General features: G+C 46.3%; 1 protein-coding gene across 1 annotated transcript in view; it reads left to right on the forward strand.

The window, feature by feature from the left end:
• The window catches only part of si:dkey-215k6.1 (transmembrane protein 132C), a 371,736-nt gene that overhangs the window by 208,611 nt on the left and 135,625 nt on the right, over nucleotides 1-27,500 (forward strand). The window contains exon 5 of the mRNA XM_055918399.1: nucleotides 21,009-21,192. Within this exon, the coding sequence (XP_055774374.1) occupies nucleotides 21,009-21,192 (184 nt within the window). The remainder of the gene's footprint in view (nucleotides 1-21,008; nucleotides 21,193-27,500) is intronic.

Genomic DNA, 27,500 nt, shown 5'->3' on the forward strand with positions numbered 1-27,500 from the left:
TTGACTGCCGAGCGGCGCAGACGTGGAGTGAGTTGCTGTGGTACCGAGGCGTTGCAGCCTCGTATGATAAGGTTCAGAGTGATGGCCTCGAGGGTGGTGTCTTAAACCGAACTGACAGGGTCGGTTGGCGTGACGCCAGACGGGGCCCACTCGGTGTGACGAGCGAGGCGGTGTGCAGTCGTAAAGGTCGGTGGTCGGTTCTGTGACAGTTGCTCATCCTCCTCGGTCATGCCTGGCCTGGCTCGCCTGCCGCCTGCCGCTCGGCTGCAGCCTACGTATGTTTGATGGCTGTCGGGAGTGGGGAGCGGCGCAGGAGTCCTGTTTCCCACAGACGCCTCCATGTCAAGCAGATACCTGTGGCGGCTGCAAGGAGAGTGACAACTTCCTATGAGCAGAGGAGAGAAAACATTTCCTCTCTTCTTTTTTCCCTGACACTCCAGGTCCCGGGGGATTTCCCTCCCTCCTCCTCCATCCCTCCCTCCTCCACATCTCGTCCTCCACCTCTCCTCCTCCGTCCCTCCCTCCACCTCTCCACCTCCTCTGTCCCTCCCTCCTCCGCTTCTCCTCCTCCTCCATCCCTCCCGCCTCCATATCTCGTCCTCCACCTCTCCTCCTCCGTCCCTCCCTCCACCTCTCCACCTCCTCTGTCCCTCCCTCCTCCTCCATCCCTCCCTCCTCCACATCTCGTCCTCCACCTCTCCTCCATCCCTCCCCCCTCCACCTCCTCTGTCCCTCCCTCCTCCTCCATCCCTCCCTCCTCCATATCTCGTCCTCCACCTCTCCTCCATCCCTCCCTCCTCCACCTCTCCTCCTCCGTTCCTCCCTCCTCTACCTCTCCTCCTCCACCTCTCCTCCTCCGTCCATCCCTCCTTCACCTCTCCTCCTCCACCTCTCCTCCTCCTCCGTCCCTCCCTCCTCCACCTCTCCTCCTCCGTCCCTCTCCTTCTCCATTCTTCTCCTCCTCCGTCCCTCCTCCACCTCTCCTCTGCCGATTCCATCCCTCCGTCCTCCACCTCTCCTCCTCCGTCCCTCCTCCACCTCTCCTCCATCATTCTTCTCCTCCTCCGTCCCTCCTCCACCTCTCCTCCTCCGTTCCTCACCTCCACCTCTTCTCCTCCGTTCCTCACCTCCTCCTCTCCACCTCTGTCCTCCATCTCTCCTCCTCTGTTCCTCTTGTCCTCCGTCCCTCTCCTCCTCCGTCCGTCCGTCCGTCCCTCCCTCCTCCACCTCTCCTCCTCCGTGGGGCTTTGCCCTTTGAAATCCTCTCTCTGAGTTTTCAGCAGTATGTTTGGATAAGATAGTGTCTCCTCTACCGACATGGTTGTGTGTGTGTGTTTGTGTGTGATAATTATAGTGTGCGTTTAATCACTGTGTGTGTTTGTTTGCCTGCATGTGTGTGTGTGCCTGTATGAGAATCATCGCTGTGTGTGTATTTAATCGCTGTGTGTGTATTTAATCGTTGTGTTGTGTACTTCAGCGTTTGAGTGTGTGTTTTGGTATGTGTGTGTGTATTGTTCATGTTGTTTGATGCTGTCTGGGGAATGAGGTGTTTTAAAGTAAGTAGCACAACCCCAGGGTCAGTACTGAAGAGAGAAAAACACTCTCTGTTCTGCCTTCCCTCTGCCTTCCCTCTGCCTTCCCTCTGCCTTCCCTCTGCCTTCCCTCTGCCTTCCCTCTGCCTTCCCTCTGTCTTCCCTCTGCCTTCCCTCTGCCTTCCCTCTGCCTTCCCTCTGCCTTCCCTCTGCCTTCCCTCTGCCTTCCCTCTGCCTTCCCTCTGCCTTCCCTCTGCCTTCCCTCTGCCTTCCCTCTGTCTTCCCTCTGTCTTCCCTCTGTCTTCCCTCTGTCTTCCCTCTGTCTTCCCTCTGTCTTCCCTCTGTCTTCCCTCTGTCTTCCCTCTGCCTTCCCTCTGTCTTCCCTCTGCCTTCCCTCTGTCTTCCCTCTGTCTTCCCTCTGTCTTCCCTCTGTCTTCCCTCTGTCTTCCCTCTGTCTTCCCTCTGCCTTCCCTCTGTCTTCCCTCTGTCTTCCCTCTGCCTTCCCTCTGTCTTCCCTCTGCCTTCCCTCTGCCTTCCCTCTGTCTTCCCTCTGTCTTCCCTCTGCCTTCCCTCTGTCTTCCCTCTGCCTTCCCTCTGTCTTCCCTCTGTCTTCCCTCTGTCTTCCCTCTGCCTTCCCTCTGCCTTCCCTCTGTCTTCCCTCTGTCTTCCCTCTGTCTTCCCTCTGTCTTCCCTCTGCCTTCCCTCTGTCTTCCCTCTGTCTTCCCTCTGCCTTCCCTCTGCCTTCCCTCTGCCTTCCCTCTGTCTTCCCTCTGTCTTCCCTCTGTCTTCCCTCTGTCTTCCCTCTGCCTTCCCTCTGTCTTCCCTCTGTCTTCCCTCTGTCTTCCCTCTGTCTTCCCTCTGTCTTCCCTCTGTCTTCCCTCTGTCTTCCCTCTGTCTTCCCTCTGTCTTCCCTCTGTCTTCCCTCTGTCTTCCCTCTGCCTTCCCTCTGTCTTCCCTCTGCCTTCCCTCTGTCTTCCCTCTGTCTTCCCTCTGCCTTCCCTCTGCCTTCCCTCTGTCTTCCCTCTGTCTTCCCTCTGCCTTCCCTCTGCCTTCCCTCTGCCTTCCCTCTGCCTTCCCTCTGTCTTCCCTCTGCCTTCCCTCTGTCTTCCCTCTGTCTTCCCTCTGTCTTCCCTCTGTCTTCCCTCTGTCTTCCCTCTGTCTTCCCTCTGTCTTCCCTCTGTCTTCCCTCTGCCTTCCCTCTGTCTTCCCTCTGTCTTCCCTCTGCCTTCCCTCTGTCTTCCCTCTGTCTTCCCTCTGCCTTCCCTCTGCCTTCCCTCTGCCTTCCCTCCACAATGTCTGAAATATCATTCTGTTCCCTACAGTGCCTTCAGAAAGTATTCACACCCTTTGACTTTTTCAAAATGTTGTTGTGTAACAGCCTGATTTTAAAATGGATTAAATATATCTTGTGTCACTGGCTTACAAACAATACCCCATAATGTCAAAGTGTAATTATGTTTATTTTTTTTTACAAATTAATAAAAAATGAAAAGCTGAAATGTCTTGAGTCAATAAGTATTCAACCCCTTTGTTACGGCAATCCTAAATAAGTTCAGGATTAAAAATGTGTTTAACAAGTTATATAATAAGTGGCATGGACTCTCTGTGTGTGTAATAATAGTGTTGAACATTTCAATGACTACCTCTGTACTCCACACAATTATCTGTAAGGTCCCTCAGTCGAGCAGTGCATTTTAAACACAGATGGAACCTCAAAGACAACGGTTTCTCAATGTCTTGCAAAGAAGGGCATCTATTAGTAGACACTGGGGGATGAATTCACCTTTCAGTACGACAATAACCTAAAACACAAGGCCAAATAGACAACGGTGTTGCTTACCAAGGCATCATTGAATGTTCCTGAGTGGCCTCATTACAGTTTTGGAAATCTATGCCAAGACTTAACAATAACTGTCTAGCAATGATCAACAACCAACTTGACAGAGCTTGAAGAATATTTGTTTTAATATTGTGCAAATATTGTACAATCCAAGTGTTCAAAGCTCTTAGAGACCCACAGCTGTAATCTCTGCCAAAGGTGATTGTAACATGAATTGACTCAGGGATGTGAATACCTAAGTCAAATAGATAATTCTGTTTCTCATTTTCAATCAATTTGCAAACAACAGCACCATGTTTTCACTTTGTCATTATGGGGTGTAGTGTATAGATTGGTGAGAACTAAAATATATCCCCAGCTTACAATTAGCTCTTTCATCCCCCTCCTCCCCCCTGTAACTGTTCCCCCGGGTCGTTGCTGTAAATGAGAACGTGTTCTCAGTCAACTTGCCTGGTAAAATAACGGAAAAATAAATAAATATTTAATCCATTTTGAATTCGGGCTGTAACACAACATAATGTGGAATAAGTCAAGGGGGGGGGGGGTCTGAATACTTTCTGAAGGCGCTGTAGTGGACATAGTGCAGTGCACAGGGTGCCACTTTGGAAACAGACTTAAGTACTAAATACTTCCACTGTTTCTAAGAATTTATCATGGATCTATAAACCTATAGAAGGTTGGATCGCTGCAGCAGTGTGTTATGAATGTACTCATGGCCCACTGTCATTTACTTCTGTAAGTGACTTAGGCTGCATTTACACACGCAGACCAATTCTGATATTTTGCCCAATTAGTTGGACACAAGAGCTGATCTGATTGGTCAGAATACCGATGAGTGATAAAAAAAGATGGGAATTGAGCTGCCTGTGTAAACTCACGCAGCCTGAGAGGCTCTGAATCAGACAGACAAAAGGCTGTACAGGTTGTCTTCAGTGAGCCTGAGAGGTCAGACGGCCTGTCCTTCTCCAGTCCAGTCAGTAGACTCTGTCCTTCTCCAGTCCAGTCAGTAGACTCTGTCCTTCTCTAGTCCAGTCAATAGGCTGTCCTTCTCCAGTCCAGTCAGTAGGCTCTGTCCTTCTCCAGTCCAGTCAGTAGGCTCTGCCCTTCTCTAGTCCAGTCAGTAGACTCTGTCCTTCTCTAGTCCAGTCAGTAGACTCTGTCCTTCTCTAGTCCAGTCAGTAGACTCTGTGCTTCTCTAGTCCAGTCAGTAGGCTCTGTCCTTCTCTAGTCCAGTCAGGAGGCTCTGTCCTTCTCCAGTCCAGTCAGTAGGCTCTGTCCTTCTCTAGTCCAGTCAGGAGGCTCTGTCCTTCTCCAGTCCAGTCAGTAGGCTCTGTCCTTCTCTAGTCCAGTCAGGAGGCTCTGTCCTTCTCTAGTCCAGTCAGGAGGCTCTGTCCTTCTCTAGTCCAGTCAGGAGGCTCTGTCTTTCTCCAGTCCAGTCAGTAGGCTCTGTCCTTCTCTAGTCCAGTCAGGAGGCTCTGTCCTTCTCCAGTTCAGTCAATAGGCTCTGTCCTTCTCTAGTCCAGTCAGGAGGCTCTGTCCTTCTCCAGTCCAGTCAATAGGCTGTGACCTCCAGTCCAGTCAGGAGGCTCTGTCCTTCTCCAGTCCAGTCAATAGGCTGTGACCTCCAGTCCAGTCAGTAGGCTCTGTCCTTCTCCAGTCCAGTCAGTAGGCTCTGTCCTTCTCTAGTCCAGTCAGTAGGCTCTGTCCTTCTCCAGTCCAGTCAGTAGGCTGTGTCCTTCTCCAGTCCAGTCAATAGGCTGTCCTTCTCCAGTCCAGTCAGTAGGCTCTGTCCTTCTCCAGTCCAGTCAGTAGGCCCTGTTCTTCTCCAGTCCAGTCAGTAGACTCTGTCCTTCTCTAGTCCAGTCAGTAGGCTCTGTCCTTCTCTAGTCCAGTCAGGAGGCTCTGTCCTTCTCCAGTCCAGTCAGTAGGCTGTGACCTCCAGTCCAGTCAGGAGGCTGTGTCTTTCTCCAGTCCAGTCAGTAGGCTGTGTCCTCTAGTCCAGTCAGGTGGCTCTGTCCTTCTCTAGTCCAGTCAGTAGGCTCTGTCCTTCTCCAGTCCAGTCAGTAGGCTCTGTCCTTCTCCAGTCCAGTCAGTAGGCTGTGACCTCCAGTCCAGTCAGGAGGCTGTGTCTTTCTCCAGTCCAGTCAGTAGGCTGTGTCTTTCTCCAGTCCAGTCAGTAGGCTGTGTCCTCCAGTCCAGTCAGGAGGCTCTGTCCTTCTCTAGTCCAGTCAGTAGACTCTGTCCTTCTCTAGTCCAGTCAGTAGGCTCTGTCCTTCTCTAGTCCAGTCAGTAGGCTCTGTCCTTCTCTAGTCCAGTCAGTAGGCTCTGTCCTTCTCCAGTCCAGTCAGTAGGCTGTGACCTCCAGTCCAGTCAGTAGGCTCTGTCTTTCTCCAGTACAGTCAGTAGGCTGTGACCTCCAGTCCAGTCAGTAGGCTCTGTCTTTCTCCAGTCCAGTCAATAGGCTGTGACCTCCAGTCCAGTCAGGAGGCTGTGTCTTTCTCCAGTCCAGTCAGTAGGCTGTGTCCTCCAGTCCAGTCAGGAGGCTCTGTCCTTCTCCAGTCCAGTCAGGAGGCTCTGTCTTTCTCCAGTCCAGTCAATAGGCTGTGACCTCCAGTCCAGTCAGTAGGCTCTGTCCTTCTCCAGTCCAGTCAGTAGACTCTGTCCTTCTCTAGTCCAGTCAGTAGGCTCTGTCCTTCTCTAGTCCAGTCAGTAGGCTCTGTCCTTCTCCAGTCCAGTCAGTAGGCTCTGTGCTTCTCTAGTCCAGTCAGTAGGCTCTGTCCTTCTCCAGTCCAGTCAGTAGGCTGTGTCCTCCAGTCCAGTCAATAGGCTCTGTCTTTCTCCAGTCCAGTCAATAGGCTGTGACCTCCAGTCCAGTCAGTAGGCTCTGTCCTTCTCCAGTCCAGTCAGTAGGCTCTGTCCTTCTCCAGTCCAGTCAGTAGGCTCTGTCCTCCAGTCCAGTCAGGAGGCTGTGTCTTTCTTCAGTCTAGAGGCTGCTGCTCTATCGCTTTAGAACCCAATCCTATTGTGGCTTCCTCACAGATAAGGCATGCCACTCAACCCCACTGCACAAGTGCCCTACTGTTCTGGTCGCCCAGGCGGCTGTCACTGTGGTAACTGTTGTGGGCTGGAGATAACGCTCCTTGTGTGTGCTGATGTGTGTGTGTGTGTGTGTCAGTATGAATGTGTGTGCGTGTTTGTGTGGTTTAGGAGAGGTTTCAGTGCTGTCTTGGGTTATCACTGTCTGGAACAAGGGAATTTTCTTTCTCTCCTTCTCTCTCTCTATCTCGCCTTATTTGCTCACTCCCCCCCTGTTCTAAAAGATTTGGTTGATAAAACAACTGCTTAACCAGTGGTTGAACTCAGATGATACCTCAGTCTCCTCTCACACAGGGCATCCTGATACGTCCTCCACAACTTCCTCTTTTCTGTCCTTCACTGCCTTTCTCTTGTCATTGCAACAGTGATGATTAGGTCACTGTAATTGCCATTAGAAGTTGACTAAAAGCCACTCAAACGTCCCCTTGCATCCACTCTACGTTGGTTGTGTTTGTATGGATGAGCCTAGTATGTTCCTATGTGTTGCTCACTGCATACAGTTAGATCCTGAAATAACATTTGCTAAATATGTGTATGTGACCAATAACATTTGATTTGATTTATACTAAACGGTACGTTCTAAATAGTATGATTAGGAGACTTTATGTAATTTTAGTAAGTATGGTGCCATTAAATACGGGTTTCCATGGTATTTCATAATGCTAAACATTCTGAAAACCATGTCATTACTACCTTTTAAGGACATCCCGTTTTGCAATTCAAAAGCGTACAGATATCTGTGGTCGTGTCGGTAGTCTGTCTTGCCTACTACTTACAATATACTGTGTACTAATCAAACCACGTCCCATTTAGAACTACGCTACAGTGTAAACGAATGCAGTAAGGAACAAATGTAAAACAACATACAGTACTAGGCCCTACTGAGAATGCATCATTTAATTTTTGCATTTTTTTTTTACCTTTACCTTTAACTGACCGCAAGTCAGTGAAGAACAAATTCTTATTTTACAATGATGGCCTACCGGGGAACAGTGGGTTAACTGCCTTGTTCAGGGGCAAAATGACAGATTTTTACCTTGTCAGCTCAGGGATTCTATCTACTTTTCAGTTACTGGCCCAACGCTCTAACCACTAGGCTACCTGCCGCCCCTAATGCACAATCACATGATCTTGATTACGGTACAGTGAGTCACATTATCTTGATTATCAGCTGTTGTCAAACAAACCTGCGTCTGGAAAGACGATTAATCTTCCTCAGTAGCGTGCAGCGAATTCTACTAGATGAAAAGCCAAAATCTGTATGACATGCTGATATTTAGGCCTACTATATTTCTGCATACCCAATCAGCCAACTATTTAGAATGCTAGTACGGGTATTCGGACACGCAGAAAGAAAGAAAGAAAGAAAGAAAGAAAGAAAGATAAATAAATGCCTTTATTCCATCTTGGAGGACAACTTGGACAAACTTCCTGAAGAAGGGCTTGTCACATCGGACGAATCGGCCCATACCTGAATGAACCTGTCAGAAGTGACGCATTGCTTTTTAAGGTCCAGTGATTACACCAAGCCATCCCTTTCTATTTTGTGTGTATGTGTGCTGCTGATTTTTAGGTTCCAACTTTGAAATATGACTTTCTCTCCAAAGGTTAAACAACAAGCCCATGTGATAAATGGCTCTGAGGTCTCGTCTACCCATTTTATGCCTTCTGACATAAAATAAATACTCCAGTCTCCTCTCAGAGGTGCAGAATGGCAGAAATCAATGATGTCTAATTAATTCAACTGCAAAGGAGAAGCAGTACCCCTTCATCCTCACCTCCTTCCCCCATCCTCCTCCTCCTCCTCTCCTCTTCCTCTCCTCCTTCTCCTGTCCTCCTCCTCTTCCTCACCTCCTTCCCCATCCACCTCCTCCTCCTCTCCTCTTCCTCTCCTCCTTCCCCCATCCACATCCTCCTCTCCTCCCTCCTCTCCCTCACCTCCTTCCCCCATCCACCTCCTCTCCTCCCTCCCTCCTCTTCCTCACCTCCTTCCCCCATCCACCTCCTCTCCTCCCTCCCTCCTCTTCCTCACCTCCTTCCCCCATATACCTCCTCCTCTCCTCTTCCTCTCCTCCTTCTTCAGTCATCCTCCTCCTCTCCTCCCTCCTTTTCCTCACCTCCAGCCCCCACCCACCTCCTCCTCCTCTCCTCTTCCTCTCCGTCTTCTCCTGTTCTCCTCCTCATCTCCTCCATCCTCTTCCTCTCCTCCTTCCCCAGTCCACTTCCTCCACCACCCACACTGGAGCAGATACTTTAAGCACTAATGACAAATGATTATTACCTAGGACTAGGAGACACACCTGAATGGTGCCGTAATATTAGTCGCCCTGAGGCTGACGCACCGGCCACACGCTCATGCTCAGTGTAAAGAAAGGTGAGAGGACTATTGAATGGCACCGCAGGCATAGTGTGTATGTGTGTGTACGTGTAAACAATACTCATCCGGTTAAGTGAATGTGTGTGTGTGTGTGTGTGTGTGTGTGTGTGTGTGTGTGTGTGTGTGTGTGTGTGTGTGTGTGTGTGTGTGTGTGTTTATTAGCAACATAGACAACTTCCTTTTTCCCTCCATACTCTCATCAATCCTACATCACCTTGATCCCATCACCTCGTATCGACAGTACAGCCGGACGGAGGCTTGACTCCTCAACCTTTATATAGCCCCGTTTGGAGAAAGGTGAAGGGTTTCTCGTGGGACTGAATGTATCTCCGCATGAAGACTCGGTATAGCAGGAAGGGTTCAGGGCCCGGAAACAGAGCGGCGGCAGGGTTAGCATGGCTTAGTGTGGCGGCTAGCACCTCTACCCCGGAGACGATGACTGAGCTGCTACTGAAGGGAGGGATCTACACCACCTGCACCCTCTATACCCCTGTCTCCAACCCTACGGCCTCATGGGTAAAGACTTTAGTGCGCTGGGCCTCTAAGTGTCAGGAGAATGGAGCCTTGTGCCTTAGTGTTACTTGATACCGCACTCCATTCCTCGACTTAAATCCCATGAATCATCACTCCACTCTGGGTTTCACGTCTCAACAACTGCTCTAATCAGCCAAAGTATTATCCAGCCTTTACTAAATCACTTTTTTCCTGTCTTTTCTCCTCTCTAAATCTGCCACCGGTTTACTAATCTTCTTACACCATAAAGCAGGGTTCCCCAACTGGCGGTCCACTGGCCGAATTTGGGCCGTGGGTAATTTTATTTGGCCCCCTAAGTTTTCTGAGCAAATGTTTCTTTAATTATAATAATTAAAACAATTATTTTATTGTTGGACATAAAAGACTGTAAAAATACGAGCAAATCAGCTCCAAGTGATTTCGATTTTGGAAATCTGTTCCAAACTATTCCCACGCATAATAGAGAGACATACAGTACAGTGTGTGATCCATACCAATGTAAAGTTTGAAATTATATTGAAAATATTAGGAAATATTATATGCGTTTGGGCTTCTTGCGGTAAATTTTCAGTTCACAAATGGTTTGTAATTATGTTCCAGCCCCCTGACCATCCGCTCAAGAAAAGAAATCGTCCTGTGGCTGAATCTGGTTGATGATCCCTGATAAACAGTATTATATGCTACTCTCCCTCCACTACACGTCCTCTCTCGCTCTCGCTCTCACACACACTAAATTGGTTTCCACCCTCGCACGGCCCGTTGAAAGAGAACGGTTACGCTCTAACAGCCGTTTGAGTCGTGGCTCAATGAATGATCATCCCACTAATCCCATCCTACTGAGGCATAGTATGACACCATGCTACACACACAAACTCTCTCTCTCTCACACACACACACACACACACACACACACACACACACACACACACACACACACACACACACACATGCATAGACCCCCACCCCCCCAAAAAAACAGACTTTCATAATTTATATTTAAAACTTCATAACATACCAACTACCTCTGTTTTTTTTTTAGCATAGGCCTCCTTATTTCTCACTCATCACAAACTGTGAGGAAAGCTAGTTACCTCAGTGCCTCCTAAACACATGATTGACATGGGAAAAGAGGGTGTGCTATCAGCTGATTGTGATTTATCTTCAATGCTCTAACAAAATAACTTCATAATGTAATATTCAGCATCTTCTAACTGAAGATATATGGCTCGCTGGCTGGCTAGTGGCTTGTCTGAATATTTTTTATATATGTTGGTTAGCTAGACTCTAGACTACCTGTGTTGCTGCTGCTGACTGAGGAAGGGTTGGAGTTGGGTCGGAGCGAGGGTTGTTGATGCAGCTGCTCCTCTCTGCTGTGTGTATTAACCAACCAGACCGAATATTGATGACGATCAAGTGTTATCAAGTGTTAATCAAATGTTATGCTAATGTGGCAGTACAAGGTAGCTAGCTACACACACTCAATCGGTGACCGAATCTCAAGACTTGCATGGTTCCCGGGGGCTCGCAATCTCTGTACAGGGTGTGTGGGGAGGGGCAAACTTGACGATATCACAACGACTTGGGGGCAGTGGGTTCAGAACAACAATGAAAAAAACTGTATAAAAAAATATATATAGAGAACCAGTCAAAGGTTTGGACACACGTACTCAATCAAAGGTTTTTTCTTTATTTTTACTATTTTCTGCATTGTAGAATACTAGTGAAGACATCAAAACGATGAAATAACACATAGAATCATGTAGGAACCAAAAAAGTCTGAAACAAAATCACATTTTAGATTCTTCAAAGTTGCCACGCTTTGCCTTGATGACAGCTTTGCACACTCTTGGCATTCTCTCAACCAGCTTCTCCTGGAATGATTTTCCAACAGTCTTGAAGGAGTTCCCACATATGCTGAGCACTTGTTGGCTGCTTTCCTTTCACTCTGCGGTCCAACTCATCCCAAACCATCTCAGTTGGGTTTAGGTCAGATGGTTGTGGAGGCCAGGTCATCTAATGCAGCACTCCATCACTCTCCTTGGTCAAATAGCCCTTACACAGCCTGGAGGTGTGTTTTTGGTCATTGTCCTGTCGAAAATCAAATGATAGTCCCACTAAGCGCAAACCAGATGGGATGGCGTATCGCTGCAGAATTCTGTGGTAGACATGCTGGTTAAGTGTGCCTTGAATTCTAAATAAATCACAGACAGTGTCACCAGCAAAGCACTATCACACCTCCTCCATGCTTCACGGTGGGAACCACACATGTGGAGATCATCTGTTCACCTACTCTGCGCCTCACAAAGACATGGCGGTTGGAACCAAAAATCTAAAATTTGGAATCACCAGAAGAAAGGACAGATTTCCACCAGTCTAATGTCTATCGCTCATGTTTCTTGGCCCAAGCAAGTCTCTTCTTATTATTGGTGTCCTTTAGTAGTGGTTTCTTTGCAGCAATTCGACCATGAAGGCCTGATTCACGCAGTCTCCTCTGAACAGTTGATGTTGAGATGTGTCTGTTACTTGAACTCTGTGAAGCATTTATTTGGGCTGCAATCTGAGGTGCAGTTAACTCTAATGACCTTATCTTCTGCAGCAGAGGTAACTCGGTGTCTTCCTTTCCTGTTTCGGTCCTCATGAGAGCCAGTTTCATTACAGCGCTTGATGGTTTTTGCGACTGAACTCTCAAAGTTCTTGAAATGTTCTGCATTGACTGACCTTCATGTCTTAAAGTAATGATGGACTGTCGTTTCTCTTTGCTAATTTGAGCTGTTCTTGCCACAATATGTTATTTTACCAAATAGGGCTATCTTCTGAATACCACCCCTACCTTGTCGCAACATACCGGTAACTAATTGGCTCATACGCATTAAGGGAAGAAATTCCACAAATTAACTTTTAACTAGGCTCACCTGTTAATTGAAATGCATTCCAGGTGACCAACTCATGAAGCTGATTGAGATGATGCCAAGAGTGTACAAAGCTGTCAGGCAAAGGGTGGCTACTTTGAAGAATCGCAAATATAAAATATATTTTGATTTGTTTAACACTTTTTGGGTTACTACATGATTCCATGTGTGTTATTTCATAGTTTTGAAGTCTTCACTACAATGTAGAAAATAGTAAAAATAAAGAAAAACCCTTGAATGAGTTAGGTGTGTCCAAACTTTTGACTGGTACTGTACATTTACAACCACCCAAAAGGGCACTTGGCATACACACACCAGTTGTACAAATATGTGGCCATAGTCACCGCATACCAGTCGTAACACTGCCATAGATACCCTGACCTCTCTCTCTCATGTCTCTGCCCCCCTCCCGCACCCTCATCTGTATTCATTCCTTACTTCCTTAACCCCAGCATTGCTCCCCCACAGTACAGTACTATTCGCAGTGCCAAAGACAGGCTGAATCCAGCAGGCTGTGCCTCATCCAGGAGGGTCAGGAGTTCACATTATGTCTTCAGGAGGGACACTTTCCCTCTTGTACAACTTCTGCTTTCTCCACACCTCTCTCATTTTCTCTCTCTCTGATTCTCTCTCCCTCTCTCTGTCTCTCTCTCCAACATCTCTCTCTCAACATCTCTCTCTCTCTGATTCCCTCTCTCTCTCTCTCCAGCATTTCTCTCTCTCTGATATTCTATATCTTTCTATCTCACTCTGTCTCTCTCTATGTCTGTCTCTATATCTCCTCCAGCCACAGCACATCCTAGCTAGCATTTACTGTATCAGAACAGTTTGTGAGGGGGTGTCTTGTTTCCCTCATTCATTCATTTACTTGTGGCTAAATTCATTTGAAGGAGGACAGGTCAGGTAGCTCTGACATCCATCAGCGCCCTCCAGGGAGAGGTAATGAAACGCTGCACACAGGGTTGGAGAAAACCAGCTGTGATGGGTCAGAGATCAGAACACAAGGATCGGAGGTGCGTGGCCGTGAATCATATCTGTGTTGGGTATTGAAAATGCCTCCCGCATCAATTTGAGGCTGCTTTGTTCATTTTCCAGCCTCTGAAGCCAGTCAGAGCATGTGTCTCAAATGACACCCTATTCCCTGAAGTTCACTACGGGCCCTGGTCAAAAGTAGTGTGTTACGGGCCCTGGTCAAAAGTATTGTACTATGGGCCCTGGTCAAAAGTATTGTACTATGGGCCCTGGTCAAAAGTAGTGTACTATGGGCCCTGGTCAAAAGTAGTGCATTACGGGCCATGGTCAAAAGTAGTGTACTATGGGCCCTGGTCAAAAGTAGTGCATTACGGGCCATGGTCAAAAGTAGTGCGTTACGGGCCCTGGTCAAACGTATTATACTACGGGCCCTGGTCAAAAGTAGTGTGTTACGGGCCCTGGTCAAAAGTAGTGCGTTACGGGCCCTGGTCAAAAGTATTGTACTATGGGCCCTGGTCAAACGTATTATACTATGGGCCCTGGTCAAAAGTAGTGCGTTACGGGCCCTGGTCAAAAGTAGTGCGTTACGGGCCCTGGTCAAACGTATTGTACTATGGGCCCTGGTCAAAAGTAGTGTGTTACGGGCCCTGGTCAAACGTATTATACTATGGGCCCTGGTCAAACGTATTATACTATGGGCCCTGGTCAAAAGTAGTGCGTTACGGGCCCTGGTCAAAAGTAGTGCGTTACGGGCCCTGGTCAAAAGTATTGTACTATGGGCCCTGGTCAAACGTATTATACTATGGGCCCTGGTCAAAAGTAGCGTGTTACGGGCCCTGGTCAAACGTATTATACTATGGGCCCTGGTCAAAAGTAGTGCGTTACGGGCCCTGGTCAAACGTATTATACTATGGGCCCTGGTCAAAAGTAGTGTGTTACGGGCCCTGGTCAAAAGTAGTGCGTTACGGCCCTGGTCAAAAGTAGTGCGTTACGGGCCCTGGTCAAAAGTATTGTACTATGGGCCCTGGTCAAACGTATTATACTATGGGCCCTGGTCAAAAGTAGTGTGTTACGGGCCCTGGTCAAACGTATTATACTATGGGCCCTGGTCAAACGTATTATACTATGGGCCCTGGTCATAAGTAGTGTACTACGGGCCCTGGTCAAACGTATTATACTATGGGCCCTGGTCATAAGTAGTGTACTATGGGCCCTGGTCAAAAGTAGTGCGTTACGGGCCCTGGTCAAAAGTATTGTACTATGGGTCATGGTCAAAAGTAGTGCGTTGCAGGCCCTGGTCAAAAGTATTGTACTATGGGTCCTGGTCATAAGTAGTGTACTATGGTCCCTGATCAAAAGTAGTGTGTTACGGGCCCTGGTCAAAAGTAGTGCGTTACGGGCCCTGGTCAAAAGTAGTGCGTTACGGGCCCTGGTCAAAAGTATTGTACTATGGGTCCTGGTCAAAAGTAGTGTGTTACGGGCCCTGGTCAAAAGTAGTGTGTTACGGGCCCTGGTCAAACGTATTATACTATGGGCCCTGGTCAAAAGTAGTGCGTTACGGGCCCTGGTCAAAAGTAGTGCGTTGCAGGCCCTGGTCAAAAGTATTGTACTATGGGCCCTGGTTAAAAGTAGTGTGATACGGGCCATGGTCAAAAGTATTGTACTATGGGCCCTGGTCAAAAGTAGTGTGTTACGGGCCCTGGTCAAAAGTATTGTACTATGGGCCATGGTCAAAAGTAGTGCGTTACGGGCCCTGGTCAAACGTATTATACTATGGGCCCTGGTCAAAAGTAGTGTGTTACGGGCCCTTGTCAAAAGTAGTGCGTTGCAGGCCCTGGTCAAAAGTATTGTACTATGGGCCCTGGTTAAAAGTAGTGTGATACGGGCCCTGGTCAAAAGTATTATACTATGGGCCCTGGTCAAAAGTAGTGCGTTACGGGCCCTGGTCAAAAGTAGTGCGTTACGGGCCCTGGTCAAAAGTAGTGCGTTACGGGCCCTGGTCAAAAGTATTATACTATGGGCCCTGGTCAAAAGTAGTGCGTTACGGGCTCTGGTCAAAAGTAGGGCACTACGGGCCCTGGTCATAAGTATTGTACTATGGGCCCTGGTTAAAAGTAGTGTGATACGGGCCCTGGTCAAAAGTATTATACTATGGGCCCTGGTCAAAAGTAGTGCGTTACGGGCCCTGGTCAAAAGTAGTGCGTTACGGGCCCTGGTCAAAAGTAGTGCGTTACGGGCCCTGGTCAAAAGTATTATACTATGGGCCCTGGTCAAAAGTAGTGCGTTACGGGCTCTGGTCAAAAGTAGGGCACTACGGGCCCTGGTCATAAGTAGTGTACTATGGGCCCTGGTCAAAAGTAGTGCGTTACGGGCCCTGGTCAAAAGTAGGGCACTATGGGCCCTGGTCAAAGTAGGGCACTATGGGCCCTGGTCAAAAGTAGGGCACTATGGGCCCTGGTCAAAAGTAGGGCACTATGGGCCCTGGTCAAAAGTAGAAGCCTGACACACTGGTGTGTGAGCCATCATTCCTTTTTATCCCCGTTAATTTACATGACGACTTTGTGGGACGTGATCGTAACAAATAGTTTGCTGTGCTCCGTTTACAGCGTCTCAGATCAACCAGCTAAATCAAAGTAGATAATAAAATATTTGCGCTCCTGTGGCTCAGCTGGTAGAGGTGGTTTTCATTCCCGTTGGAGGCTACCTATACAAATATGGATGCACGCCTGACTGTACGTTGCTGTGGATAAAAGCGGCGGAATATATTATTATTATAATATGAATCTACTTGTAAAGTACGAGAAGAGTAAGGTCAATTGTAGTTTTATCGTACCTCATAATCACACTATATCCCGTTTTTATAGAGGGGTGTGGATCATCAGCTCATTCCGACCTAGAAAGTTTTCATTTAGGATGGGGTGATTACCGTATTCAATTTGTACCTCTTGAGTTGGCAGAAAAGGCACAGTGACGACTGTAATTCTAACTCACTGGTCATTTATCCAACTCGCCAGCTTACGCCAACCAAACTGCCCTGTAAGCACGTCTTCTTAAAACCTGTTTGGGCTGCAAGCCCGACGTCGGAACGAAAATGACAACAGCTGCAGGGCGCGAAATTCAAAATCTATTTTTTTTAAATATTTAACTTTCACACATTAACAAGTCCAATACAGCATTTGAAAGATAAACATCTTGTCAATCAGGCCAACATGTCCGATTTTTTAAATGTTTTACAGAGAAAACACCACATATATTTATGTTAGCTCACCACCAAATACAAAAGTGGACAGACACGTATGAATATGATTATGATGTATGAATTATGATTCAAGTAGCATGCACAAGCCAACCGAAATAAACTAAAACCAACCTAAAGAACCCAGAAAAAACTACCTCAGATGACAGTCATATAACATGTTACACAATAAATCTATGTTTTGTTCATAAAAAGTGCATATTTTAGCTATAAATCAGTTTTACATTGATGCTACCATAAATGCTACCACATAGCTACAGCCTGAATCCAGACGGGAGTAGCCAGAGAAAATACATACACCAACGTCGACTACTAATTACACCTCATAAAACATTTCAGAAAAACATATGGTGGATAGCTAATGAAAGACAGATATCGTGTGAATAAAGCCAATATTTCCGATTTTTGAAGTGTTTTACAGCGAAAACACAATATATCGTTATATTAGCTAACAACATAAGCTAGCATAAGGCAGCATTGATTCTAGTCAAGCGCTAGCCTAGCACAGTTAGCACAGTTAGCATACAACAGTTCGACAGATATCTGAAAAAGCATCCCAAATTGGGTCCTTATCTTTGTTGATATTCCATCAGAATGTTGTAACGGGGTCCAATGTCCAGTACAGTCTTTAGTTGGGTTCCAGAACGAAATATTTCCCTCTTTGGTTAGCAAGCACCACGGCTATGCGGCGCTAAAATTTCTGTCTTCAAAACATTCTTCCAAAACATCACGTCTAAAGTCCAGAATAAATTGCAATAATATAATTAAAGTATATTGAAAAAACATACTTTAGGATGATTTTGTGACATGTATCAAATAATATCGAAGTCAGAGATCATATTCACCGTTATCGAACCTTCTTCCAGTAGCCGAGACCAAATTCTGCTTCGCGCCCGGAATTTTTTTTTAACTGCGCAGGTCTCACAAGAAGGTGTGGTATTCAGTCCATGGACGAGATATTCGACTCCTTTCAATTCTCACTTCCGCATTACACCCTGATGAAGGCGTATGACGTGTTTCTACGGTCCTAAGTGTAATGACCTTTTATAGACAAGGTCTTAAAGAGACACATCGCATTTTGGAAATCTCAATTCGGCTGGGAAAATGGCTGTAAAAATATTTCTGTTCGACTTAGAGAAATAATTCAAACCTTTTTAGAAACTATAGACTGTTATCTATCCAACAGTAGTAAATATATGCATATTGTAAAATAAAAAATTTCTTAAGAGGCCGTTTGAAAATGTGCACATATTTTCCAGTTTTTTCAATATTCACCCTGCAGCCTGAAGAAGCTAATTAGGTCTATTCAGTAGGTTAATAGACAGACAACTACACTGCCTTCACACCCCTTGACTTTTCCCTCATTTTGTTGTGTTACAAAGTGGGATTAAAATGGATTTAATTGTCATTTCTGGTCAACGATCTACATAAAATACTCAATGTCAAATTGGAGGAAACATTTTAACAATTATAACAATGTAATGAACAAAAAAGCCCTAATATATCTTGATTAGATAAGATATTCAACCCCCCTGAGTCAATACATATTAGAATCACCTTTGGCAGCGGTTATAACTGTGGGTCTTTCTGGGTAAGTCTCTAAGAGCTTTGCACACCTGGCTTGTACAATATTTGCCCATTCAAATTGTTTTAATTCTTCAACCTCTGTCAAGTTTGTTGTTGATCATTGCAAGAAAGTCATTTTCAAGTCTTGCCATAGATTTTCAAGCCGATTTAAGTCAAAACTGTTTCTCGGCCACTCAGGAACATTCAATGTCTTCTTGGTAAGCAAATCCAGTGTATATTTGGTCTTGTGTTTTAGGTTATTGTCCTGCTGAAAGGTCTATGTGTCTCCTAGTGTCTGGTGGAAAGAAGACTGAACCAGGTTTTCCTCTAGGATTTTGCCTGTGCTTAGCTATATTTTGTTTAATTTCATCCTAAACTCCATAGTCCTTGCCTATGCCAAGCATAGCCATAACATGATGCAGCCACCACCATGCTTGAAAATATGAAGAGTGGTACTCAGTAATGTGTTGTATTGGATTTGCACCAAACATAATGCTTTGTATTCATGAAGTGTATGTCTTTGCCACATTTTTGCAGTATCACAAAAAGTACCTTATTGCAAACTAGATGCATGTTTTGGAATATTGTATTATGTACAGGCTTCCTTCTTTTCACTCTGTCATTTAGGTTAGTATTGTGGAGTATCTACAATGTTGTTGATCCATCCTCAGTGTTCTCCTATCACAACCATTAAACTCTGTAACTGTTTTAAAATCATAATTGGCCTCGGTTTTTCTAATGACTGCCTTGCCTGGTTCACCAACTACTTTGCAGACAGAGTTGAGTGTGTCAAATCGGAGGGCATGTTGTCCGGTCCTCTGGCAGTCTCTATGGGGGTACCACAGGGTTCAATTCTCGGGCCGACTCTTTTCTCTGTATACATCAATGATGTTGCTCTTGCTGCGGGCGATTCCCTGATCCACCTCTACGCAGACGACACCATTCTGTATACTTCCGGCCCTTCCCTGGACACTGTGCTATCTAACCTCCAAATGAGCTTCAATGCCATACAACACTCCTTCCGTGGCCTCCAACTGCTCTTAAATGCTAGTAAAACCAAATGCATGCTTTTCAACCGTTCGCTGCCTGCACCCGCACGCCCGACTAGCATCACCACCCTGGACGGTTCCGACCTAGAATATGTGGACATCTATAAGTACCTAGGTGTCTGGCTAGACTGCAAACTCTCCTTCCAGACTCATATCAAACATCTCCAATCCAAAATCAAATCTAGAGTCGGCTTTCTATTCCGGAACAAGGCCTCCTTCACTCACGCCGCCAAACTTACCCTAGTAGAGCTGACTATCCTACCGATCCTCGACTTCGGCGATGTCATCTACAAAATAGCTTCCAATACTCTACTTAGCAAACTGGATGCAGTTTATCACAGTGCCATCCGTTTTGTTACTAAAGCAGCTTATACGACCCACCACTGCGACCTGTATGCCCTAGTCGGCTGGCCCTCGCTACATGTTCGTCGTCAGACCCACTGGCTCCAGGTCATCTACAAGGCTATGCTAGGTAAAGTGCCGCCTTATCTCAGTTCACTGGTCACGATGGCTACACCCACCCGTAGCACGCGCTCCAGCAGGTGTATCTCACTGATCATCCCTAAAGCCAAAACCTAATTTGGACGCCTTTCCTTCCAGTTCTCTGCTGCCTGCGACTGGAACGAATTGCAAAAATCTCTGAAGTTGGAGACTTTTATCTCCCTCAACAACTTTAAAAATCTGCTATCCGAGCAGCTAACCGATCGCTGCAGCTGTACATAGTCCATCTGTAAACTACCCACCCAATTTACCTACCTCACCCCCATACTGCTTTTATTTATTTACTTTTCTGCTCTCTTGCACACCAGTATCTCTTCTTGCACATGATCATCTGATGATTTATCACTCCAGTGTTAATCTGCTAAATTGTAATTATTCGATTTATTGCCTACCTCATGCCTTTTGCACACATTGTATATAGATTCTCTTTTTCCTACCATGTTATTGATTGGTTTATTGTTTACTCCATGTGTAACTCTGTGTTGTTGTCTGTTCACACTGCTATGCTTTATCTTGGCCAGGTCGTAGTTGCAAATGAGAACTTGTTCTCAACTAGCCTACCTGGTTAAATAAAGGTGAAATAAAAATAAAAAATAAAAAAAATGGTGAAACCCCTGAGCGGTTTCCTTCCTCTCCGGCAACTGAGTTAGGAAGGACACTTGTATCTTTGTAGTGACTGGGTGTATTGATTGACCATCCAAATGTAATTAATAACTTCACCATGCTCAAAGGGATATTAGCATCTGCTTTAATTTTTTTTATTTTTACACATCTAACAATGGGTCTTCTTTGCGAGGCATTGGAAAACCCCACTGGTCTTTGTGATTGAATCTGTGTTAAAAATGCATTACTCAATTGAGGGACCTTACACATACTTGTATACTTGTATGTGTGGGGTACAGAGATGTTAACCACTATTATTGCACAAAGAGTGAGTCCATGCAACTTATTATGTGATTTGTTGCATTTTTACTCCTGAACTTATTAAGGCTCGCCATAACAAAGGGGTGGACTAATTATTGACCAAAGACATGCAGCTTTTCATTTTGTTTTATTTCAAACATTCCACTTTGACATTATGGGGTATTGTGTGTAGATCAGTGACACACAATCTCAATTTAATCCATTTTAAATTCAGGCTGCAACACAACAACACGTGGAAAAAAGTCAAAGGACTGCTGTATATCAGCATCTGTCTCACAAGACCATAGATTCTGTAGACAACCATACATATCTGTGGCTGTTAAGCCAACACATATGTTTATGCTATCCCGATGCAGTGAAAATAAAATAACATTTGAATAAAGTAAGAATTATGCAACATCTTTTGGAGATCTTGTATGTTTTTGTTTATGGAGAGCCTCTTGCCTGATGTTCTGCTTGATGCCTCCATACAGGTTGGAGGGCTCCTTTTACGAGGTGATGCAGGTGGAGTTTGAGATGGACAACATCATCAACCTACAGTCTACCCAGACCATCCAGTGGCAGATCGAGTATCCCTCCACAGGCACGCAGGCAGAGGCCGTCTCCCACCTCTACATCAGCCAGAGAGACATCCAGGGCATCGTACCCCTGGCCGAGGTAAACGGAAACTAGGAGGAGCTAGGAGGACAACATGGGGCAGGACAGGTCATTTAAACAGGGATCTAGAATATCCGTGTGCTGGAGATTCTTTGGAAGCCATTTTATTTTAAATTAGCAATAGAGCTCTCCTCAGTCAAGTCAATGAACATCCATGATTTGAAGAGCAGGAAGAAAAGCCCCCCTCCTTGAAAAGTCAGAGATGCATATTGACTACTGGTGGATTCCCCAGGGCCATGCAGATACCCTCCATCTGTCACCTACTCCTTCTCCCCCTCCGAAGAACAAACCAACCGACATCTTCTTTCATTCTGACTTAATAAGCAGCTTTGTCCTCCCTCCCACTTCCCTGGAGGCTGTAAACTTCTGAAATGTCAGACCGTGTACCACCCTCCTGCTCTGCACAGTACCCCTGCTACCCCCCTTCCTGTCCCCCTGGCTACTATAGGCTGGCAGGGGTCAGATGTGACATGTAGATCAGTAAGAGGGCCTGAGGGAAGACGGATCCTTCTCCCTGGGCGGGACGGATCCCTCTCCCTGGGCTGGACGGATCCCTCTCCCTGGGCTGGACGGATCCCTCTGCCTGGGCTGGATGGATCCCTCTCCCTGCGGTGGACGGATCCCTCTCCCTGGGCTGGACGGATCCCTCTCCCTGGGCTGGACGGATCCCTCTCCCTGGGCTGGACGGATCCCTCTCCCTGGGCTGGACGGATCCCTCTCCCTGGGCTGGACGGATCCCTCTCCCTGGGCTGGACGGATCCCTCTCCCTGGGCAGGACGGATCCCTCTCCCTGGGCAGGACGGATCCCTCTCCCTGGGCTGGACGGATCCCTTTGCCTGGGCTGGACGGATCCCTCTCCCTGGGCTGGACGGATCCCTCTGCCTGGGCGGGACGGATCCCTCTCCCTGGGCTGGACGGATCCCTCTCCCTGGGCTGGACGGATCCCTCTCCCTGGGCTGGACGGATCCCTCTCCCTGGGCTGGACGGATCCCTCTCCCTGGGCTGGACGGATCCCTCTGCCTGGGCGGGACGGATCCCTCTCCCTGGGCGGGACGGATCCCTCTCCCTGGGCAGGACGGATCCCTCTCCCTGGGCGGGACGGATCCCTCTCCCTGGGCGGGACGGATCCCTCTCCCTGGGCTGGACGGATCCCTCTGCCTGAGCTGGACGGATCCTTCTCCCTGGGCTGGACGGATCCCTCTCCCTGGGCTGGACGGATCCCTCTCCCTGGGCTGAACGGATCCCTCTCCCTGGGCTGGACGGATCCCTCTCCATGGGGTGGACGGATCCCTCTCCATGGGCTGGACGGATCCCTCTCCCTGGGCGGGACGGATCCCTCTCCCTGGGCTGGACGGATCCCTCTCCCTGGGCTGGACGGATCCCTCTCCCTGGGGTGGACGGATCCCTCTCCATGGGCTGGACGGATCCCTCTCCCTGGGCTGGACGGATCCCTCTCCCTGGGCTGGACGGATCCCTCTCCCTGGGCGGGACGGATCCCTCTCCCTGGGCGGGACGGATCCCTCTCCCTGGGCTGGACGGATCCCTCTGCCTGGGGTGGACGGATCCCTCTCTCTGGGCTGGACGGATCCCTCTGCCTGGGGTGGACGGATCCCTCTCCATGGGGGGGCCCACGTCTCCGAGCACCTTCTTTTGGGGGGGGGGTTAGAGTTCTAGGTTAAGGTTAAGATCTATGTACATTCTTTCCCTATCCCAGTTAACACACCTGATTCAACTTATCAAGGGCTTGCTCATTAGTTGACCTTTTTAATTGGGTGTAAGTGGAGCGGCTGGCGGTGCTCGGGTGGAGGGAAACGCTGCTCTACAGGAAGTTATGCATTTCAGGATTATTATAATAGTTTGTCAATATTGTGAAATGTATGGGTTTAAATTAAGATCCAATAACCTAGTATGGTGTAATACTAATTTACCAGAGGTGGTTTTAAATTATTATTTTTATATTTTTCTTTAGGGATCAACTAGTTAGATCAACTTGAATATTGCAGATAGATTGTAGATTCCATCAATGTAATTGTCTGCATCATTTCCAATCCCCCGCATATTTTTCGGTAAATATACAGTACCATTCAAAAGTTTGGACACACCTACTCATTCAAGGTTTTTTTAAATATTTTTTTTACTATTTTCTACATTGTAGAATAATAGTGAAGACATCAAAACTATGAAATAACACATATCATATGGAATCATGTAGTAACAAATCAAAATATATTTTAGATTTGAGATTCTTCAATGTATCCACCCTTTGCCTTGATGACAGCTTTGCACACGCTTGGCCTTCTCTCAACCAGCTTCATAAGGAATGCTTTTCCAACAGTCTTGAAGGAGTTTGCACATATGCTGAACACTTGCTGACTGCATTTCCTTGACTCTGAGGTGTAATACTTCTATACCAGAGGTGTTTTAAAATTATTATTATTTTGATATTTTTCTTCAGGACCATATCTCAGACTGACCAATGAAAATAAAATATTAAAATGGGAAAAAGAACACAGACACTGGACAGAGGAACTCTGCCTAGAAGGCCAGCATCTTCACTGTTGACGTTGAGACTGGACAGAGGAACTCTGCCTAGAAGGCCAGCATCTTCACTGTTGACGTTGAGACTGGTGTTTTGCGGGTACTATTTAATGAAGCTGCCAGTTGAGGACTTGTGAGGCATCTGTTTCTCAAACTAGACACCATTCTTTATTCATGGCTGTGTTCTTAGGCAAAATTGTGAGTGAGCCCACTTCCTTGGCTGAGAAGCAACCCCACACATGAATGGTCTCAGGATGCTTTACTGTTGGAATGACACAGGACTGATGGTAGCGCTCACCTTGTCTTCTCCGGACAAGCTTTTTTCCGGATGCCCCAAACAATCTGAAAGGGGATTCATCAGAGAATATGACTTTACCCCAGTCCTCAGCAGTCCAATCCCTGTACCTTTTGCAGAATATCAGTCTGTCCCTGATGCTTTTCCTGGAGAGAAGTGTCTTCTTTGCTGCCCTTCCTGACACCAGGCCATCCTCCAAAAGTCTTCGCCTCACTGTGCGTGCAGATGCACTCACACCTGCCTGCTGCCATTCCTGAGCAAGCTCTGTACTGGTGGTGCCCCGATCCCGCAGCTGAATCAACTTTAAGAGACAGTCCAGGCGCTTGCTGGACTTTCTTGGGTGTCCTGAAGCCTTCTTCACAACAATTGAACCGCTCTCCTTGAAGTTCTTGATGATTCGATAAATGGTTGATTTAGGTGCAATCTTACTAGCAGCAATATCCTTGCCTGTGAAGCCCTGTGAAGCCCTTTTTGTGCAAAGCAATGATGACAGCACGTGTTTCCTTGCAGGTAACCATGGTTGACAGAGGAAGAACAATGATTCCAAGCACCACCCTCCTTTTGAAGCTTCCAGTCTGTTATTCAAACTCAATCAGCATGACAGAGTGATCTCCAGCCTTGTCCTCGTCAACACTCACACCTGTGTTAATGAGAGAATCACTGACATGATGTCAGTTGGTCCTATTGTGGCAGGGCTGAAATGCAGTGGAAATGTTTTTGGGGGATTCAGTTCATTTGCATGGCAAAGAGGGACTTTGCAATTAATTGCAATTCATCTGATAACATTCTGGAGTATATGCAAATTGCCATCATACAAACTGAGGCAGCAGACTTTGTGAAAATTAATATTTGTGTCATTCTCAAAACATTTGGCCACGACTGTACACAGCGTTGTAAGAGATCTTCAGTTTCTTGGCAATTTCTCGCATGGAATAGCCTTCATTTCTCAGAACAAGAATAGACTGACAAGTTACAGAAGAAAGTTCTTTGTTTCTGGCCATTTTTAGCCTGTAATCGAACTCACAAATGCTGATGCGATAGATACTCAACTATTCTAAAGAAGGACAGTTTTATTGCTTCTTTAATGAGCACAACAGTTTTCAGCTGTGCTAACATATTTGCAAAATGATTATCTAATGATCAATTAGCCTTTTAAAATTTGGATTAGCTAACACAACGTGCCATTGGAACACAGGAGTGATGGTTGCTGATAATGGGCCTCTGTACGCCTATGTAGATATTACATTAAAAACAGCCGTTTCCAGCTACAATAGTCATTTACAACATTAACAATGTCTTCACTGTATTTCTGATCACTTGATGTTATTTTAATGGACAAAAAATGTACTTTTCTTTCAAAAACAAGGACATTTCTAAGTGATCCCAAACGTTTCAATGGTAGTGTATATACAGTACATACATAAAAAAAGAAATACCCTATTTACATAAGTATTCAGACCCTTTGCTATGAGACTCGAAATTGAGCTCAGGTGCACCCTGTTTCCATTGATCATCCTTGAGATGTTTCTACAACTTGGGAGTCCACCTGTGGTAAATTCAAATTGATTGGACATGATTTGGAAAGGCACACACCTGTCTATATAAGGTCCCACAGTTGACAGTGCATGTCAGAGCAAAAACCAAGCCATGAGGTCGAAGGAATTGTCCGTAGAGCTCAGAGACAGGTTTGTGTCGGGGCACAGATTTTATTTTAAATTTTTATTTCACAGTTATTTAACCAGGTAGGCCAGTTGAGAACAAGTTCTCATTTACAACGGCGACCTGGCCAAAGCAGTGCGACAAAAAACAACAACACAGAGTTAGTTACACATGGGATAAACAAAAGTACAGTCAATAACACAATAGAAAAATCTATATCCAGTGTGTGCAAATGGCGTAAGGAGGTAAGGCAATAAATAGGCCAATAGTAGCGAAGTAATTACAATTTAGCAAATTAACACTGGAGGGATAGATGTGCAGATGATGATATACAAGTAGAAATACTGGTGTGCAAAAGAGCAAAAAAAAGTTAATAAAAACAATATGGGGATGAGGTAGGTAGTTGGATGGGCTATTTACAGATGGGCTGTGTACAGCTGCAGCGATCGGTAAGCTTCTCAGACAGCTGATGCTTAAAGTTAGTGAGGGAGATATATGTCTCAAACTTCAGCGATTTTTGAATTCGTTCCAGTCATTGGCAGCAGAGAACTGGAAGGAAAGGTGGCCAAAGTAGGTGTTGGCTTTGGGGATGACCAGTGAGATATACCTGCTGCAGCGCGTGCTACGGGATGGTGTTGCTATGGTGAGCTTGGGCTTTACCTAGCAAAGACTTATAGATGACCTGGAGCCAATGGGTCTGGCGACGAGTATGTAGCGAGGACCAGCCAACGAGAGCATACAGGTCGCAGTGGTGGGTGGTATAAAATGGGACTTTGGTGACAAAACGGATGGCACTGTGATAGACTGCATCCAGTTTTCTGAGTAGAGTGTTGGAGGCTATTTTGTAAATGACATCACTAAAGTCTAGCCAGACACCTAGGTATTTGTAGGTGTCCACATATTCCAAGTCAGAACCGTCCAGAGTAGTGATGCTAGTCGGGCGGGCGGGTGTGGGCAGCGATCGGTTAAAAAGCATGCATTTAGTTTTACTAGCGTAGTAGTTGGAGGCCACGGAAGGAGTGTTGTATGGCATTGAAGCTCGTTTGGAGGTTTGTTAACACAGTGTCCAAGGAAGGGCCAGCAGTATACAGAATGGTGTCGTCTGCGTAGAGGTGGATCAAGCAATCACCCGCAGCAAGAGCGACATCATTGATATATACAGAGAAAATACTTTTTTTTGTTGCTACATGATTTCATATGTGTTATTTCATAGTTTGAATTCTTCACTTTTATTCACAATGTAGAAAATAGTAAAAAAAATATAGAAAAACCCTTGAATGGAGTAGGGATGTCCAAAAATATATTTTCCTTCATTGTTTTCCACTAACCGTACCACCATTCCCCTAATTGAGGTAAACTAATGAACAACAGGACTTTGGCTTCTACTTCCTGCTTATACATCGCTTATCATTTTACGGACATAGTATATTTTATAATAGTTATATTTTGTTTGTTTTTACTCCTATCCTTCCGCGACCCTTAACCCCTCTCATCTATTTCTGAACAATATCCAGTTTCTGTTTCCCATTTATTTTTAACAGTGCTGTTTCACAAAGTTCTGAACCAAGATACATTTTACAGACCTAGTATATTTTACATGAGTTATCTTGTTGTTATTAGTCCCACCCTTCAGCTCCACTGAAGGGTGGGAGTTAGCCTAGTGGCTAGAGCGTTGGGCCAGTAACCGGAAGGTTTCTTAATCGAATCCCTGAGCTGACAAGTTATGAATCTGTCGTTCTGCCCCTGAGCAAGGCAGTTAACCCACTGTTCCCCGGGCGCCGAAGATGTGGATATCAATTAAGGCAGCCACCTGCAC

The sequence above is a fragment of the Salvelinus fontinalis genome, chromosome 4, assembly GCF_029448725.1.
Source record: "Salvelinus fontinalis isolate EN_2023a chromosome 4, ASM2944872v1, whole genome shotgun sequence".
Taxonomy (NCBI): Eukaryota; Metazoa; Chordata; class Actinopteri; order Salmoniformes; family Salmonidae; genus Salvelinus; species Salvelinus fontinalis.